Source organism: Miscanthus floridulus, chromosome 18, assembly GCF_019320115.1.
Source record: "Miscanthus floridulus cultivar M001 chromosome 18, ASM1932011v1, whole genome shotgun sequence".
Classification (NCBI taxonomy): domain Eukaryota; kingdom Viridiplantae; phylum Streptophyta; class Magnoliopsida; order Poales; family Poaceae; genus Miscanthus; species Miscanthus floridulus.
The window spans coordinates 125746888-125764062 of record NC_089597.1 but is presented as its reverse complement, the minus strand read 5'-3'; the positions used below and the strand labels follow the sequence as shown (position 1 = coordinate 125764062).

The window sequence follows — 17175 nt, the reverse complement described above, 5'->3', positions numbered from 1 at the left end:
TTCTACATTTAGATTTGTTTCCTATATTCGATACAAGGTCCAATTTATTGTCAGGTGTAAATGTTATTAATTCTTTTAACTTCTATAAACTTAGGGGATGTTTGGTTCCATGGACTAAATTTTAGTCCATGTCACATCGGACGTTCGGATGCTATTTAGGAGAACTAAATATGAGTTAATTATAAAACTAATTACATAGATGGAGACTAATTTACGAGACGAATTTATTAAGCCTAATTAATCCACCATTAGCACATATTTACTGTAGCACCACATTGTCAAATCATGGACTAATTAGACTTAAAAAATTCGTCTCGCAAATTAGCCACAATCTGTGCAATTAGTTATTTTTTTCGTCTATATTTAATACTTCATGCATATGTCCAAACATCCGATGGGACAGGGACTAAAATTTTCCTGTAGGAACCAAACACCCCCTTACATGCAGATGAATGTAGTTATTACTCAGTTATTGCTGCTTTGGAGTCAAATCTGCGAATTCAACGAGGTTTTGTGGACAATTTGTCCATAAAGTATTTGAAGCAGAAGCATGTGAAGGTTATTCAGACTAATGGTGCATTGAGGAGATTGGGAAGAGTGGAGCAGCTGTTAAACATGTTGAAGGATATAGGAGTTCCGTCAGAGCATATTTATAACTTAAACCTCAATGTATAATACATAATCTTATTTCTTGTTTTGTATTCAGACTAATCATGATGACAAAAAGCATAATCTTATTTGGAGCAGCCTGTTCAATCTCTTGATGTAGCCGAGTTAATTAATATTCTCCACTTGTCAATTGTAGGGACAACGACTTCCATGCCCAATGCATAAGATTTCTGGGTATAAAAGGTATGATGTGTCCCAGTATATGCATATTCGATTTGGCCTTGAGAAGCATTTGAGGCATGGCCCGATGCTGGCTGTTTTCTGGATCAGCGCGAACTAGTTAAATTGCATGGAGAATGGTTCCGTTTATCGCTTTTTCAGGTGTACATGAATTGGAAGATGAGAAGGAAGGAGAGGATGAGAGAAGTAGGATTAGTCATGCAGTGTGCGGAGTGAGCTTTGGTATTGAGGAGATGGTTCCATTTCTTATGTTTAGAACTGATAAAGCAGGTTGGCCTGAATTTGACCGGGTTGAGGAAAAGCATCGTGAGCTCATCCTATGAATTTTGGTGGAATCGACTCATTACTCATACATGTACTCCCTTCGTCCTTAAAAGAATATAATTTTGGAACAATGTCATGTTTTAGGACCTTTGACCAATTATAGGTAAAAAGGTACAAATATTTATAATATTAAATAAACACTATTAGATTAATTACGAAATGTATTTTTATTGATTTGAAACCATAAATGTGAACACTGTTTACTAGAAACTTAGTTAAACGTGAAGCACTTTAACTGACACGCATACCATAGTTGTATTCACTACTGCGGAAGTTGGCTCTACTTCCCGGTTGGGAACTAGCTCTACTCCCGATTTTCCAACCGGGATTAGCAATCCGGGAGTAAAGATTGGGACCTTTAGTCCCGGGTACATAATCGGGACTAAAGGTTCATCCCCAGGAGAAAAAATAAACGAAATACTAGGGGGATCTCTCTTGCGGTGTATGAGATTCGAACTCAGGACCTCTCTCCTCGCGCATAAACCTCTTACCAACTCAGTTGTACACCACATGTGACAGAGTCCTGGACACTCTCTTTTTTAATTGACCCATGGGGATCCGGGTTGGTGATACCAACCGGGACTAAAATGTCACCCTTTAGTCCCGGTTGGTGTTACCAACCGGGACAAAAGGTTGAAGGACCTTTAGTCCGGGTTGGTAACACCAACTGGGATTAAAAGGTTGACCTTTAGTTCCGGTTTTAGGCTCCAACCGGGACTAAAGGTGGCATGCTGCGAAAGCCTACCAGGACAGGAGCCTTTAGTCCCGGTTGGTAGCTCCAATCGGGACTAATTCTCCCTCTACTCCTGGACGCAAAAAATATCGAGACTAAAGCCCAAAATCGAAGTAAATGAAATGTCATTTCTCTACTAGTGATTCTTTTGGGGACAGAGGTAGAACTAATTATTAGCTTGTGATGAATGAGGTAGTGGTGGAAACTCATTTATTCCACAAACCAAATAAAAAAGTGAGGAGTGAGAAAAAGATGAACCACCTTATTCCTCGAACCAAACACACCCTAAGGGCATCCCCAATAGTTTTCAAATAGCTAGTCAAGAAAGAATTCTATTGGCTATCAGGACATCCCCAATAGTTTCTAAATAGCTAGTTTAGGAATAATTGTATTGGCTACCAGGGAGAAAGATCAAATAGCTAGCGACTCCCAAATAGCTAGTCTAGCATGATCTTCTAGAAATAAATCTCTCATAGTTCAAATAACTCTCCACTACAATGTTCTTTTATTATTATTTATAAATCTAGTCTTTTTATTATTTCTAAAACCAGTCTAGCTAGCTATTTGAAAGTTGTCATCGAGGATGCCCTAAGTTTGAAACAATCTTATGCTGCACATACAAGTGAAAGCTTTGGTATATCTCTACCACTAAGACTGTCTCCAACGGTGAGCACTCAAACCCAACACCCATTTAGTAGTTTGGGGCGCCAACAGTAAAAAAAGGGCTTGACTCATTTTCTCCCTTCTCCAACAACCACAGGCGACCCATTCTTCCTCTTCTCCGTCGGCGGCGTGGGCTTCAGAGTGGCGGCGGCGGCCGCACGCCTGCGACCAGGGCACTAGGAGCGGCGGCGGTGCCCGCACGCCTGCGGCCTACAGGGCCGGGCAGGACCAGATCCACACAGGCGCCGCGCGGCATCTTCGGCGAGCACAGGCTCCGTGCGGCTCCTCCGGCGAGCACGGGCTCCGGCGGCTCCTCCGGCACGGGCCCGTTGCTCCTCTCCACGCCGGCCGCACCCACGCCCCACCCCGCTCCTCGCCTCGACCCGCTCCCCGTCTCGCCCGCCGGCCGCGGACTCGCCTAGAAGCACCGGTGGCTCGCCATAGCGGGCTCGCCTCGCCGAGCTGACCGCGCCGTCGAGGGCCGCGCTGTCGACCAGGGAGGTGGAGGGGGAGGCCACCGCGCGTCGACCAGGGAGGAGGAGGGGTCGGCCGCTCCACGCCGCTCGCCTCGCCGCCCGCTGCTCCACGCTGCGGGGCCCACCGCTACGGGCACGCCAGAGGTTTGCGTCGTCGTTCAACGAGGACGTTTTTTTGCGTTTCGGTGCAGCAGGGGCGCAAAATGCGTAGCCTCCTTGGGTCTTCAGTTGGAGAGGTTTTTGTTTACCTAAATACACTGTGCACGCTGCATTTTGGGTTTGGGTTGCTTTGTTGGAGATAGCCTAATAATGCACCAGTTGTGAATTTTCCTAAAACCACCTAAAAAATTGTCCACCACAGTCGCGAACTATCCTACTTTAAAAAAAAAACATCCAAAGCCAGCCCGATTTTGAAACGAAGAGACGAGATCCATTCTGACCTCTTCTTTCTCTCGCTCACTCAAATCCGACGGATGAGATTCCTTCGACCAAACCCTCATCACTCATCCTCATTCCGTCCCGCGCACACCCCGCGCGGACGTGCGACGCGCTCTCTCCCCGACGCCGACTCTCCCTCTCCCCGAGGCCACTCTCCCTCTCCCCGGCGTCGACTCTTCCTCTCCTCTGCCACACAGACTGCCGCCAGGGAACAAATCCAGGGCGGGCGGCACCGACCGCCGACCGCCGACCGCCGACCGCCGGCCCCCGTCCACCGCCCGCAATACTCCCTCTCCCCGGCGTCCTTGGCCGATGGCGCAGCCGCCGGGGGCGCTGCCTGCAGGGGCGCGGCCGCCGGGAGCGCTGCCGTCGGGGCGCGGTCGTCGGGGGCGCTACCGTCGGGGCGCGGCCAAGACCCGCGAGGACGAGGCGACGACCACACCAACGCTTTCGCCGGCATCAGCATCTGCGTTGCCCCTTCCGCGTCCCCGTCGACGCCGCATCCGTCGAGGGGGCCGCCTCCTTCCGTTTTTGCTGCAGCGTGCAACCTCCATGGCGCAGCACCATGGGTGGCAGCTCCCCCACGACACACTGCAGGTTCGCCCGCGATTCTCCTTCTCCTGCATCACACCAAGGTTGGCGGCGAAATCTCTGGGTTGGGCTCTTGCTGGGCTGACCCGGAGGTGCAGAAGCCGGCGTGGCTGTGGCGTCTGGCGGGGCGCAAGGAGAGAAGTGCGCGAGGGCGAGGCTGAGGGAGTCACTCGGGGAGCTCAAGCTCAACACCGTCTACGTCGAGGCCCAGTGCCCAAACATCGGAGAGGTAGGGCTGAATCAAACTGCAAATCGATATGTAGGATTCAGATTCGACGCATTCTAGGCTGTCGTGCAGGTTCAGTACTTCAGCTGTGGGATTTTGGTTTCATTTCGTTTTGATGAATTGACGGTGATGGTGTGCAGTGTTGGAATGGAGGTGGCGGGGCCGGCGGAGAAGGGGATGGCATTGCGACCGCGACGATCATGCTCCTCGGCGACACCTGCACCCGGGGATGTCGATTCTGGAGCCTCCCCCACCGGATGTCCTAGAGCCTCTGAAGACAGCCATGGCAGTCGCGAGTTGGGGGTATGATCTCTGTCAGTTATAAACACGTTGAAGATGATGACTATGCTGCAAATTATCTGACAGATAACATCCTTTGCAGAGTAGACTACGTCGTGCTGACAAGTGTTGATCGGGATGACCTTCCTGATGGTGGAAGTGGCCATTCTGCTCAAACAGTCCGAGCTCTCAAGGTTTATCCATTGTTGACAAGCGGTGAACTGATAACTCTCTGTACATCTACCATGCTGATTTTTTTTGGTTTTTTTTCAGGAGCTGAACCCTGGGATATTGGTAAGAGTGTCTGACTTCAGATTTTTGAGGTGACATGAATGCAGTTTCATCTTTAGCAGACTCTGGTCTAGGATGTATATGCTCACAACATTGAAACTATGAGGAGTCTGCAAAGAATAGTAGTTAGAGATCCCCGAGCAGGGTAATGTGCTTCTTGATTCATTTCTGTCTGAAGATTTTCCAGTTCCTACTCTATGTTCAGTTTTCTACGGACTACATTGGAACAGATTTCCTGGTGCTGTTTTATATCTGACGTGCTTTCATGAAAAATTTGTTTGCAGGCTGGTTGGTCAAACTTAGGGACGTGCCGGTCTGTCTGTGACCTTTTTGGGAAATGCCATGGTGACTGGAGCAAAGCTTGAAGACAAGTTTTTAGTTGGTAACAGGTTAGCAATATCAGCCAACACTGGTGCTGTGTCCATGAGAGGTTATGGTGCATATGGAGTGAATATGGAGACAACTATTGGTGAAAAACTGCACACTTAATGTTGTTGTATTCAGAACTCCCAAGACCCAAGCATTCAGAGGTTGGCTAGCACGCGTCAATGGAAGTTGAACCTTCACTTTCTGTCAAGAATCAAGATAAGTGTAGCTTTGCTGCCGTTTGCTTTTTTTTTCCATCCAGAAAGGTAAGCTTTCAGCTTTCTTGCAGGATGGTTCGTTGCTTCAATTTTGCAAGTGATCAAAATCAGTAGTCTTTCATGGATAGGTTGCTGGATTCATGGTTCCCAAAATCTCGGGAGCGCACACCAGATCATAAGGAAGGAAATGAACGGCCTTTCCTCACAACCGAGTATCCATCTGTCAGGGCCAAAACAAATAGAAGAACAGGTATCCATTGTATTTGTCTAAACAACGCATTATTATAATTTTACTATATCAGTCTAGGTGATTACTGATCCTTGGAGTTCCTGTATTCATCTCTACATCTACAAGATATTGAAAAGAGTATTGTTCTCAGCACAAACGCTGGGATTAGTGTGCTTCAAGCTCTTGGTGCTGCTGTCAGTCTTGACATCAACATAGGCATACACCCAATCTGGGCAGGAGAGGATCTGCACATGTTGGTGGCCAAGAATTTTTCTGGTGTTGCAAAATCTTTAGAAGGTATGATCATCTAAGAAGTGCATATCTTAGCTCCATAATTTGTTCTCATATGCATCAAATCCAATTATATTCTCCATTATAGGATGTGTTGATGGATATCTGAGCTGCATGATGTCTTGCTATATTCTCCATAATTTTCTATTCTTTCTAAATTGAAGCACTATTCCTGAGCATTATCTGTTGTATGTGGCTTCTTATTTCTGAGCATTGTCTATTGTCCTATGATGTCTTGTTATTTCTGAGCGCCACCCATTACCAAGGTTACAAGACAAATGATGGCCATTTGCAGCTTTTCCAGTATGTATATGTACAATGTAGTTTTACTTCACTGAAGATCATATCATTGCTACATGTCTCAAATGTTGTTCATTAGTTAGCGATCTGGAGTGAAGGTTCTGTAATTTTTTTTGCAAGGTAATTTTTATTAATTATGTACATTGCTGGAATTGTCTAAAGTCATTTGATTTTATATATTTCTAGGCCGTATCGTTAGCATGAGCAATATACTATTTTTTACAGAATGTTTGACCTGTTTTGTACTTTTACTGAAAGTGGAGGCCGTTCTGCTGCTGGGCAACTTGAGGTAGTCTTCACTGCAAGGTTGTCATCATCAAGTTTTATCAACAGTGAAAGGCGCTCAGTGACATTTTCACTATCTGATTCGGAATCAGAGGAAGCGTAGAATTGTTTATATGATTATAATGCGTATATATAAATTTCAAGTTTCATCAACAGTACCAAGCCTGACTTTTAGATTAATGTGTATATATATAAAATTTAAGTTTTCATGTGCACCTCTGAAATGACATCGTGGTGTTAGCACAGGGTGCTATACAAGTACTGCTCACGTCCTCGGTATAGATATATAGGCTGAGGGCTGAGGCAACTGCCGGTCTGCTGGCACGCGCAAACACGCACGGGTTGCTGCCTAAATCTGGAGGGTGGGCCTGATGCCTTTCTCGCCGCCGAGGATGGCGGAAGTCGCGCCCGGCGATCCTGGAGCCCCGGCCGGGCCGCACGCACGAGCGGACGGCGGGACGCCCCCACCCCCCTCCCTCGCTCCATCCCCTCCCATCCCGACTACCCACCCAACCCCCGCTGTCACCGCGCCACCGAGGGCAAAGCCGCGTCGCGAATAACCGTGGGGGCGTGCGCGCGTGCGTGCCTCTCTCCGTCCCTCCCTCCCCGCCCGCCCCACCGCCCCACCTCCACCCCCCACCCCGGCGCGCGTCGCGTCTCTCCTGGTCGGAGGCGGAGGAGCGGAGGACGACCACCGGCGCGGACGCAGCCGTCCCGCATTCCCCGATCCGGCCCCGCCTGACCCCCGTTGCCACGGCAGCTCGATCCGACCGACCAACTCGCCGGCCGGCAGGCGCCACGTAGAAATGTAATGCTCGCATTGTATGCCACGCTTCACCCGCCGTTGTGTCGATTCTGGTGTGTGTGCTGATGATGGGGATCCTTGGATGGTTTGCGGGTGATCGATCGTGTCCTCAGTTTTGGTTTCTCTTTGCGTCGACGCCGATTGATCGTCGAATGCTGTTATCAGTTTTGCAAGTTTCTGGATGGTTTCAGTTTTGGTTTCATTTGTGTGCGGTTGCCTTCAGTTTAAATCACACTGTCTGTCTGCTTTAATTTGATCATCGTTTGCTGGTTCAGTTTTCACAGATTCACCCGAAATCCTTTTGAAGTCTTTTCCCCCTTTGATCAACCCACTATTGTTTTCATTGTTGGAATCTGGATCACGAGGTGTTTCTCACCGATGCCATTTGCACTGACAGACACGTTGTTCGATTGTTAACGTACATAGAAGTATAGGATGGTATCACTCTGCTATTTCTGCCCCGGGCTCACAACGCGGTCCCGGATGCCCGTGAAGCGGTACAAGAAGATCCTTGCTGAAATATTCCCCAAAACACAGGTCGGGACATGCTGCATCCGTTTTCCCTTTGTCAAATGTGAGCATATTGACGCTTGAACTGTGTCTCGGATTAATTTATTTAATGAGCATGTTTGTTTCTGTTGCAGGATGAAGAGCCTAACGAGAGAAGGATTGGGAAGTTGTGCGAGTATGCTTCGAAAAACCCTCTTCGAGTGCCAAAGGTTCACCCCCTTGCTTCCTAATTTGAGTTTTGTTGTTTCCATGCCAGGTGTAGAGGTTCTGACCTTTTGAGCGAATTGCTCTTGCTGCTAGAAACAGTTTGCTAGCTCTGTAGCTACTGTAGTAGTACAGATTATAATTGCAATCGAGGATCGAGTATTGTAGCTTATCTCGAAACTGGAGATGCCTCATGGGACATTGTTCTAGGCCTCTAACTTAATGTTTCAAGTATAGTTCCCTTGTCTCCTTGGTCAAATTCAGTCTCAGTAAGCTTGTCGTGTTATGCATGTTTGTATCTGAGCAGATCACAGTTTACTTGGAGCAACATATTTACCGGGACTTAAGAAGTGAGCAGTACGGCTTTGCAAAAGTGGTGATGTTGATATATCGCAGACTGTCTGTTTCCTGTAGAGAACAGATGTGAGTCTTCTTTTCAAGTTTCTCTTGCTCATATGGCCCTGGATTCTGTGAAGTTAATATTTTTATTTGGTTTGCAATGGATACTTCTTACACTTTATTATTACTTTTGCTGGTTAAAAATGTAATTGTTATTTTCTTAATTCAGGCCTCTGTTTGCAAGTAGCCTATTAAGCATTGTACACACTCTTTTAGACCAAAAGAGGCAGGACGATTTGCGCATCGTTGGGTGTGAAACCTTGTTTGATTTTGCTGTCAATCAGGTATTCCTATTGGAGTAGATGCCATTGTCCGTTAGCAGGATTCAGTTTATATATAGGTATGTCCCATTATTGGTGATCTTGAGTCTGTCTATTCCAGGTGGATGGTACATATCAGTTCAATTTGGAAGGGCTGGTCCCAAGACTGTGTGAAATAGCCCAAGAAGTAGGAGAAGATGAGAGGGCAACTGCCCTACGAGCTGCAGCCCTGCAATCTCTTTCAGCTATGGTAGGTTCTGTGATTGCACCATATCAAACTGATGTCATATGTTAGCATGGCTTTCTAAAAGTTCTGGATAAATTAATAGGAAGTTCAAAACTCGAAGTGTAAGAGAACTTTTATACTCCTATTTCCAAGAGGAAGTTAAAACATTCTTCCAACACAACTCTAAATCTCTAATTCACAGTTTACTTCATTTCTTATGATGCAAGCAATGAAAGCTCAAAGGCAATAAGTACTCATGAGTTGACTAACCTCATATGCATAACTTATGAACTAAGCCTAGCTCAGTTGTGTGAGAGTGTGGATGTATGCCTATATCACCCAAGTTCAAATCCTATTTGATGCAATTTTTGGCTCCTATTTCTGCTTTATTAACTAAGCATGACAACATGTAGTTCGGCGGAGGTGGGTTTTGTATTGTTGTAACTTCCCATACCCCCTCCAGTCACACATGCATGTAGTTTTGGACATTGGCCTGGTGATGGCATGTTTTGTTTTTGACTGGAGGGAGTAGCTATCTAGAACTTAAATCTAAAAAAGGGCGTACCCAGTGCAGAGAGCTCCCGCTCTGTGCGGGGTTTGGGGAAGGGTGTCAGTGGCAAGCCTTACCCCCGCCTATGCAATGCGAGGAGACCGCGACTCGAACCCGGGACCTTCCGGTCATCTTTTCAAAAAATATTTCAGTGCATGCAGAGGACGTCTTAAAGATTACTGCTTTTCTTATTGTTCTATTATGCCATAACCAGTGAGCATTAAAAATTTTCAAACAAAAATATCTTTGACAGTCATAATATCATGTAGTTTTCTTGTTGAGCAGGTATGGTTTATGGGGGAGCTTTCTCATATCTCGTCAGAGTTTGACAATGTAAGTACTATGAAAGCGAGCTTTTTTTTCTTGTGTTACTTCCCTGTTTAATATGTGCCTGTCAATCTTGAGATTACATCCAAAGAAGAAACATTATTTGGCACTGCAAGGAAGGTTCCTTGCTTATGTTCATTTGGTTACTTTAAAACTATCACTTTTGCAAGCAGATTGCAGCTACAAATGTTTCATCAGCTCTGATTGTTTTCTATTGTATCTTTTAGGTTGTTCAAGTTGTACTGGAAAACTACAAACCTCAGAAGATGCAAAATGATGATCAAAGTACCAATGATGCTGACAACCAGTTGGTGCAGGAAGGCCAGAATGCTGAGCACCCCCCTTCCCCTTTCATTATCACTCCGGCTCCCTCTTGGGAGAACATAGTTAATGTCAAGGGAGGAGTCAACCTGCCAGTGTAATATAATCTTACTTTTACTCTTTGATTGACTTTGTCTTTTCTTCATATACAGTAAGCAAGTGGTTCCTAAACATACTCCTGTGCTGCAGGGAAGATGCCAGGGATCCTAAGTTTTGGTCCAGAATCTGTGTGCACAATATGGCCAAGCTTTCTAGGGAGGCAACCACATTCCGCCGCATCTTGGAATGTTTGTTTCGGTACTTCGGTAACAATAGTTCATGGTTATCAGAAAATGGACTTGCTTTGTGTGTCTTGTTGGACATGCAACTTTTAGTAGAAAGCTCAGGTGCTACTTTTGCATTGTAGTTGATGAGTCTAAGTATATTGTATACGGGTAATGTGGTTGCTTATGTTGTTTAAACGATTTCTGTAGGACAAAATATGCACTTAATGCTGTCACTGCTGATAAAACATATTGAGCACAAGACAATGTTGAAGCAGCCAGACATGCAGCTTAGCATCGTGGAGGTGGCAGCTACCCTTGCAGAACAATCCAGTGCTATCGCTTCACCAGCAACTATAGGTGCCATAAGTGATCTTGTGAGGCATTTGAAAAGGACATTCCACATTACTCTTGGCAGCAAAGATACGGAATTAGTAAAATGGAACGAGAAATTCCGGAAGGGCATAGATGAATGCCTAGTTCAGCTGTCAAAGAAGGTGCATTTGCCATTTTCTCCATCTGAAATTTTATGTTACCTTCATGTCACAATATAATGGTGCTACTTAAGTAAATGTGATTTTGTAACTGATCCCTCCTTGCAGTTTGGTCTGTATAATATGTTGATTAGTTTCATATGATCTACGCACAATGCATATAAGACTTATCAAGACTTTGTTGTGTTGATCAGGTGACTGATGCTGGGCCAGTTCTTGACATGATGGCAGTTATGCTAGAAAACATTGCGAGCACTCCTGTTGTAGCTAGATCAACTGCAGCTGCTGTTTATCGCACAGCTCAAATAATTGCTTCCGTGCCAAATTTGCAATATCAGAATAAGGTATGCTGTTAGAACAAATGAGTTGAAGTGTTAAAATTAATCCCAGACAACATTACTTTCTTCTGGTTTGAAACCTATCTTCTATACTTGATGCCAGGTGTTTCCTGAAGCTCTGTTTCATCAGTTGCTGTTAACAATGATCCACCCCGATCATGAAGCTCGTGTTGCTGCACACCGCATATTTGCTATTGTCTTAGTCCCATCTTCTGTTTCCCCTTCGATTCAAGCCAGTCCCTCTGGCCAGGCAAAGAAACATGACATGCAGAGGACACTCTCTAGGGCTGTCTCTGTATTTTCTTCTTCGGCTGCTATCTTTGACAAGATGAAAAAGGACAAGTACTCAGAAAATTCACAAGGAGAAAGCAAGGACAATAGTTTGCATAGCGTTGGTGAAGGGACCGGACAATCGAAGAGTCAAAACCTTCACGTGTCTCAAAGCCGCCGCCGTAGCATGAAAGTTCCTAATTTTTCCATGAAAAGAGGTCCTTCCATGGCCATGAGAGCTCCTTCAGTAGCGATCAGAGCTCCCTCAATATCTCTGAGAGGTCCTTCAATGGCTTCGAGAGCACCTTCTATGTCTGTAAAGGAAGACCAAAGTTCCTCAAACAAGTCAGATGAGGAAACGGTATAATCAATTCTATCCAGAATGTATGAAGTGATAATTAGCTACATTTGAACAAAAGATTTCTTATCATGAATAATTGTTTGTGCACTATGCTTAATGCATTCAGGAATCAGTGTTGGTGAAACTGAGTACCCGTCAGATCACACTTTTGCTGTCATCCATCTGGGCTCAAGCAACATCCCCTGAAAATACTCCTGCGAACTATGAAGCCATTGCTCATACTTACAGTTTGCTTCTGTTGTTCTCTGGATCCAAGGTAATCCTACTTTCTATGTGGTGTTCTTTTCCTTGATATCAATACCTGCTTGTAAGGAAGGAACCTGGTAATTATTCAATTGTCACCCAGTCCAACATTTACTTGTGGAGATGAGGTTATATTGTGTAGGATTGCAAGTTCTGTTTGGACCTGGAAATGTTTGTGTGTGCGTGGGGGAGGGAACACAAGGGGATCTTGTAAATCCTGCATTTTATTCCTCCAAATCTTTAACATCTATATAGTAGCTTTTCTTTACAGCACTCCTAAAATCAATGATACACCAGAAGTTTCTTGCTTAGATATGCTGATAAAGACCAATTTTTTGAATATGCACTACACATTTTAAAGTTAGAAGATGTCCATGCAAATTTAGGTCCCTCATGCTTATATACTAATTATGTGCTTATGAGGGATGTGGTTTTGATGGATCAACCCATTCCATTCAACAAACCAACAAAAAAGTGAGCAGTGAGAAGATGATGGACCACCCTATTTCTCACCCTCCCCCCCCCCACCCCCAACACACACACACACACACACACACGGGTCCCTTCGATTCTTGTTGGGTAGTGCTAACTGCTCAGCGAGTTTAGACAACACTGTGAGGAACAAATCATGAACTTCTATAAAGTATAAACTAAGAAGTATTACACAAAAAGGGTTGCAATTTTCTTTAGAGCTCATTAGAATTCGCTGCAACAAACCTCATATTCCAGGAATCATATATTTTCACAAGTTTCTGTTACTCTATAGTCTATACGTTTCATGAGGTCTGAATTTAGTGTTCTGTTACTTCTCTTATTTTCAATATGTACTATGTTCCCTAAGCCCATTCATAAGCAGCTCTTATGTAAATTCCTCCTGTTTCTTCTAGTGAACTACTAGCACCTTATGCCTTTTCTTTTCCTCAACAAAAACATAAGGACCTTAGGGAGGGAGGGAGAAAATTCCAACTGTTAGGTCCTACTTGCTGATGCTTTCTCCCTTTCCTCTTCCAGGCATCAACATTTGAGGCTCTTACTCAGAGTTTTCAGGTTGCATTTTCTTTGAGGAGCTATTCGCTCACTGAAGCAGGTGATACAGTCAAATTCCGTTTAAAATGTTAGAAGTCAATAAGAATTTAGTGTACCATATAATGTAACTTATGAGAAATAGGCTTCATATCGTACATGATGGCACAGAAGTTACATATACTTAAATGTGGTTTTAATTTTGTTTCCTTTCTAACTGTCTGTTTTTTGTGTCCTTTCTAACCTTGCAGATTCATTACAACCGTGTCGGCGCCGGTCATTGTTTACTCTGTCCACAGCCATGATTATTTTCTCATCAAGAGCTTACAATGTGTTGCCACTCATCCCGATCTGTAAACAAATGATCAATGATCGTGCGGTATGTAAGATCAAAATTTGAAGCCTCATTTTATTTATCTGTGTTTTCTTTTGATTATGGTAGGGTAACTCCCTAAACAAGACTGTACAGAATGATGGCATAGAATATTAGTTGGGAAGTGATAAGAACGCATTATGGTACCAATTTGAGTGTCAGAAATAGAATTAAGCTTATAATCAAACTTGTTACTTGATCTTGTTGTTCTCAGTATCTCTTGTATGTACCCTACTACTTGTTTGTAAATCATGAGCTTTTTATGTTTAGCTGTCCCTGGAAAGTTTGTTTTTCCGTCTTATAGCCCCTTGCTATCCTTCTGTGCCCTATGGTTTAGAGTTTAAATTGACAAATGTGTTCTATACATATTGATCACAATAATGATGCATAGGCTGGGCAGCCTCCTGATTTATTTTTGTTGATATACCAAATTAGAGTTTGATTGCATCTTCATTTTACTGTAGGAGATCAACAAACTGAGGTTTTGTGGTATTGATTTTTTTTTTAACGCAATGGCAGCTCTGCCTTTCAATTAAGAAGGAAAGTGGTATTGATTTTCAAAGTACTTCTTTTTCATCTTGACTCCTAAGGACTCTTCATGTATGCCATGCGCCTTATTTCACATTTCTTTGCTATTTTGTTTAGGCCGATCCATTCCTTCATTTGGTGGATGAGAGCAGACTTACAGCTGTCAAGGATTCTTCAGATGATCCTTCAAAAATATATGGATCACCAGAGGACAACAGTAATGCACTGAAGTCCCTTTCAGAAATAGAACTATCAGAAAGTCAATCTCGAGAGTGCATAGTCTCCACAATCATGAACAACATTGCAAATATGCTGGATGTAATGTTGACCTTCCTGATCGCATCTTGTTTTCATTGTTTTGACCGAGTTCCATGCAGCTGCTGATGACTTTACTATTTCTGCAGGCGGAATTGCATAATGTGAGAAGCCAATTGCTAAGTGATTTCACTCCCGATGACATGTGTCCTACAAGCACTCAGTTCTTTGAAGTGCATGTTGATAATTCTTCATCAGGGTCTCATGAGACTGGTCACCATCAAGAGGTATATACATCTGGCACAGTGACACATATCCATCTCCTAGTTTCCATGCTAAAATCATGTGTTCTTTTTAGCAGGGTTTGCTGATTGACCTGGGGAATGACCATGATGCTTTTGGGGAAGCTTCAGAAAGCACAGAAGCTTCCGCATCTTCTGTACCTGCATCAGATCTTCTGAGTATCGATCAGCTTCTTGAAACGGTATGAGAAATCCATTCGTCCTTGCTTTTCCTTGGTTTATCGATCAGCTTCTTGACCTGGTTGAGATTGCCTTGCATTACAAGTTGTGTTCACTTGGCATGATAATTTTGTTATATTATATCCGTGTCATTTATTTCAGGTTGGTGCAGAACCAGCACCTCAGGCTGGAGTAGTGTCAGCAGACATTGGATTCAAGGATATGACTAGCCACTGCGAAGCCCTGACGATCGGGAAACAGCAGAAAATGTCCGCCTTCATGAGCTTCCAGCAAAGCGTACAAGCGGCAGGGCTGCCAAGCAGCCAGCCCAACCAGATGGAGTTGGACCTTTTCCAAGACCCGCAGTTGCCTCAGGTAGTGTACCTCCCATTTGCAAGGCATTTATTTACCCTCAATAATTTCATTTAAAATCGAACATGGCGCAAAAACAAGATATTGACGTGAACGTCCAATTCTGAACAGGCCGGGGCGCATAGCACGAACCCATTCGCTGATGACAGCCTTCAGGGATATCCACAGTACATGAACGGGCCTAATGGCGACAACGCACAGCCAGGTCAGGACTTCCAACAACAGTCTCTGAAGCTACCGGCGGCGAGCCCATACGACAATTTCCTCAGGGCTGCTGGCTGTTAGAGGTCCAACTTGCAGCAGCCAGACTTTCAGTTACATGGACAATGTCTATTTCAAGATAGTCGGGAAGGAAGATTCTGCGAATTTTCCATTTTGCAGGAAAGGAAGAGGTATTGTCCGCGTATGTGGTCTTAGCTAGAGACTCAACCGGATTCGACACCCATTCTTTACGTATAGCTGTATGTATGTACGTATAGGTTGGCTCTTTGCTGCTGTTGTTGTTTTTGCCAATGCAACGTGTAGAGGGGACTGGGGGGAGCAGTGCCTTCTATCATACTGTACATGTAAACATGTTGCAGAAATATATGAAGAAAAATGACGTTTGAAGAAATTCTCCGTCATGAATTTGCAATCATTCTGTAAGAATGCAGGAGTGCCGTCGTGCTCGTGCCTGGGTGGCATCTTTATCTCCCTGTCAGCAAGCTGACGACGTCGCAGCTGTTCTTCAAATCACATCGACAATTACAGTATTCTGAATGTGACCCTACAGCCTATTGCTCATTTCATTATGTTCTTCATGTCTTGTAGCTGGAGTGTGACTTTCTTCTGTTGTCCCTAGTATTTTTTTAGTCCTTCTGGAATTCATATGCAGAGCCTACTTGCTGTCATGGGGCACCATGAAGACGTGATCACAAAGCTTGCTGCAAACTTTGGAGTGCAGGCCAACCTGTTTCATCTCACATCTTGTTCACACTATCAGTTGAAACCATGAAGCCTAGGAGACGTGACAGCAACAAGTCTGCTGGAAACTTGCAGGTCAGTTGATTTCCTCTCATCATCATCAATTCATCACCAATTGTCAGTTGACGATTGGTTCGATGGATCTGGAGTATTCTAGATATTCTCTTCATTATAATGCAGCGGCTTTTGACTAACGTACATGCGTCTGATCTGCCTGGGTGACTTCATGAAACCAATCCAGCATAATCTTTTCGTAATTTAATATAATCAGCTTCCAAGAAGCCATGGCCTGTTTCTCAGTTTCTTCAGGCACCTAATTTTGTTTGACCAGTTTAGGCTGGTTGGTCTCCACTAAATCGTACGTACGGATACGAAACCATGACTTGCCACCATTTTTACTTTTCTATCTACTACTACTACTAGACTATCACCCTTTGATTTTTGTTATGTGAAGGTGGACTCGTCAAGAACTCACATGCAGAGAGATGACTCGTCAAGCTTCACATGCACTGAGATTTACTGCATAAAATATTCAAATGTGAGCTTCCTACTCACCCCCTTTCGCTCTCCAAGAACTCTTGCTTTCTCTGTTTCTCGCCAATGCAAGTGCTTAACTTTTTCTGGGAGCAAAAAAAAAAGATACTCTTTATTTGTGAAGAAGGTAGGTGTTTTCTTTGACGAAGATGGTCTACTCTCGCCGCATATTGAGCCAAAAACCCATGTGTTACATACATGAATGATTTTGATATCCAGAAAGGTGCAGCTTTTGGTGAGTTTAATTTGACTGTGGAAAAAAGGAGTGTGACATGCTACGTTTTGCCACAACGATTATTCCAACTTTGTCGTCTTTCATACTCTGTTTTGCATAGGAGGAGGTTTCTGCAGGAATATGCCACTTCTCAGTAGAAAACGTGCCAGCCGGCTGTCTGTGCTCAGCAGTGTGCTCTGCCTGACGTACACAGTTTCCATACAGTTCGTGGCCGGCTTCTAGAGGCTGAAGCCTGAAGAGTTCAGAAATAGTATATTCCATTGTTCATTCATGGGATCTCATATTCCATCGAAAACAATGT

The 17175-nt window shown here is 44.4% G+C and overlaps 1 protein-coding gene across 2 annotated transcripts; it reads left to right on the top strand.

The window, feature by feature from the left end:
* The first annotated feature begins 3602 nt into the window (after positions 1-3602).
* Positions 3603-15769, top strand: LOC136521743 (protein SEMI-ROLLED LEAF 2-like). 2 transcript variants are annotated; one of them, XM_066515515.1, is made up of 26 exons: positions 3603-4303; positions 4441-4603; positions 4683-4773; positions 4853-5015; positions 5155-5300; positions 5375-5704; positions 5810-5980; positions 7762-7901; positions 8009-8083; positions 8386-8501; positions 8647-8761; positions 8859-8987; positions 9799-9846; positions 10068-10258; positions 10351-10547; positions 10635-10921; positions 11113-11262; positions 11360-11887; positions 11994-12143; positions 13142-13217; positions 13405-13532; positions 14172-14372; positions 14459-14596; positions 14671-14793; positions 14933-15145; positions 15254-15769. In XM_066515515.1, the coding sequence occupies exons 8-26, from the start codon at positions 7800-7802 to the stop codon at positions 15425-15427; spliced, it is 3141 nt and encodes a 1046-aa protein (XP_066371612.1). In that variant the 5' UTR covers positions 3603-4303; positions 4441-4603; positions 4683-4773; positions 4853-5015; positions 5155-5300; positions 5375-5704; positions 5810-5980; positions 7762-7799; the 3' UTR covers positions 15428-15769. The 2 variants fall into 2 exon arrangements, with proteins under 2 accessions (XP_066371612.1, XP_066371611.1); XM_066515514.1 differs by having other exon boundaries at positions 14668-14793.
* The last annotated feature ends 1406 nt before the right edge of the window (positions 15770-17175 follow it).

Coding starts and splice junctions, on each gene's coding strand:
- LOC136521743 (XM_066515514.1), top strand. CDS start 7,800: ATGGTATCACTCTGCTATTTCTGCCCCGGGCTCACAACGCGGTCCCGG. Junction 13,218..13,404: donor CTATTCGCTCACTGAAGCAG/GTGATACAGTCA, acceptor CTAACCTTGCAG/ATTCATTACAACCGTGTCGG. Junction 13,533..14,171: donor AAATGATCAATGATCGTGCG/GTATGTAAGATC, acceptor TATTTTGTTTAG/GCCGATCCATTCCTTCATTT.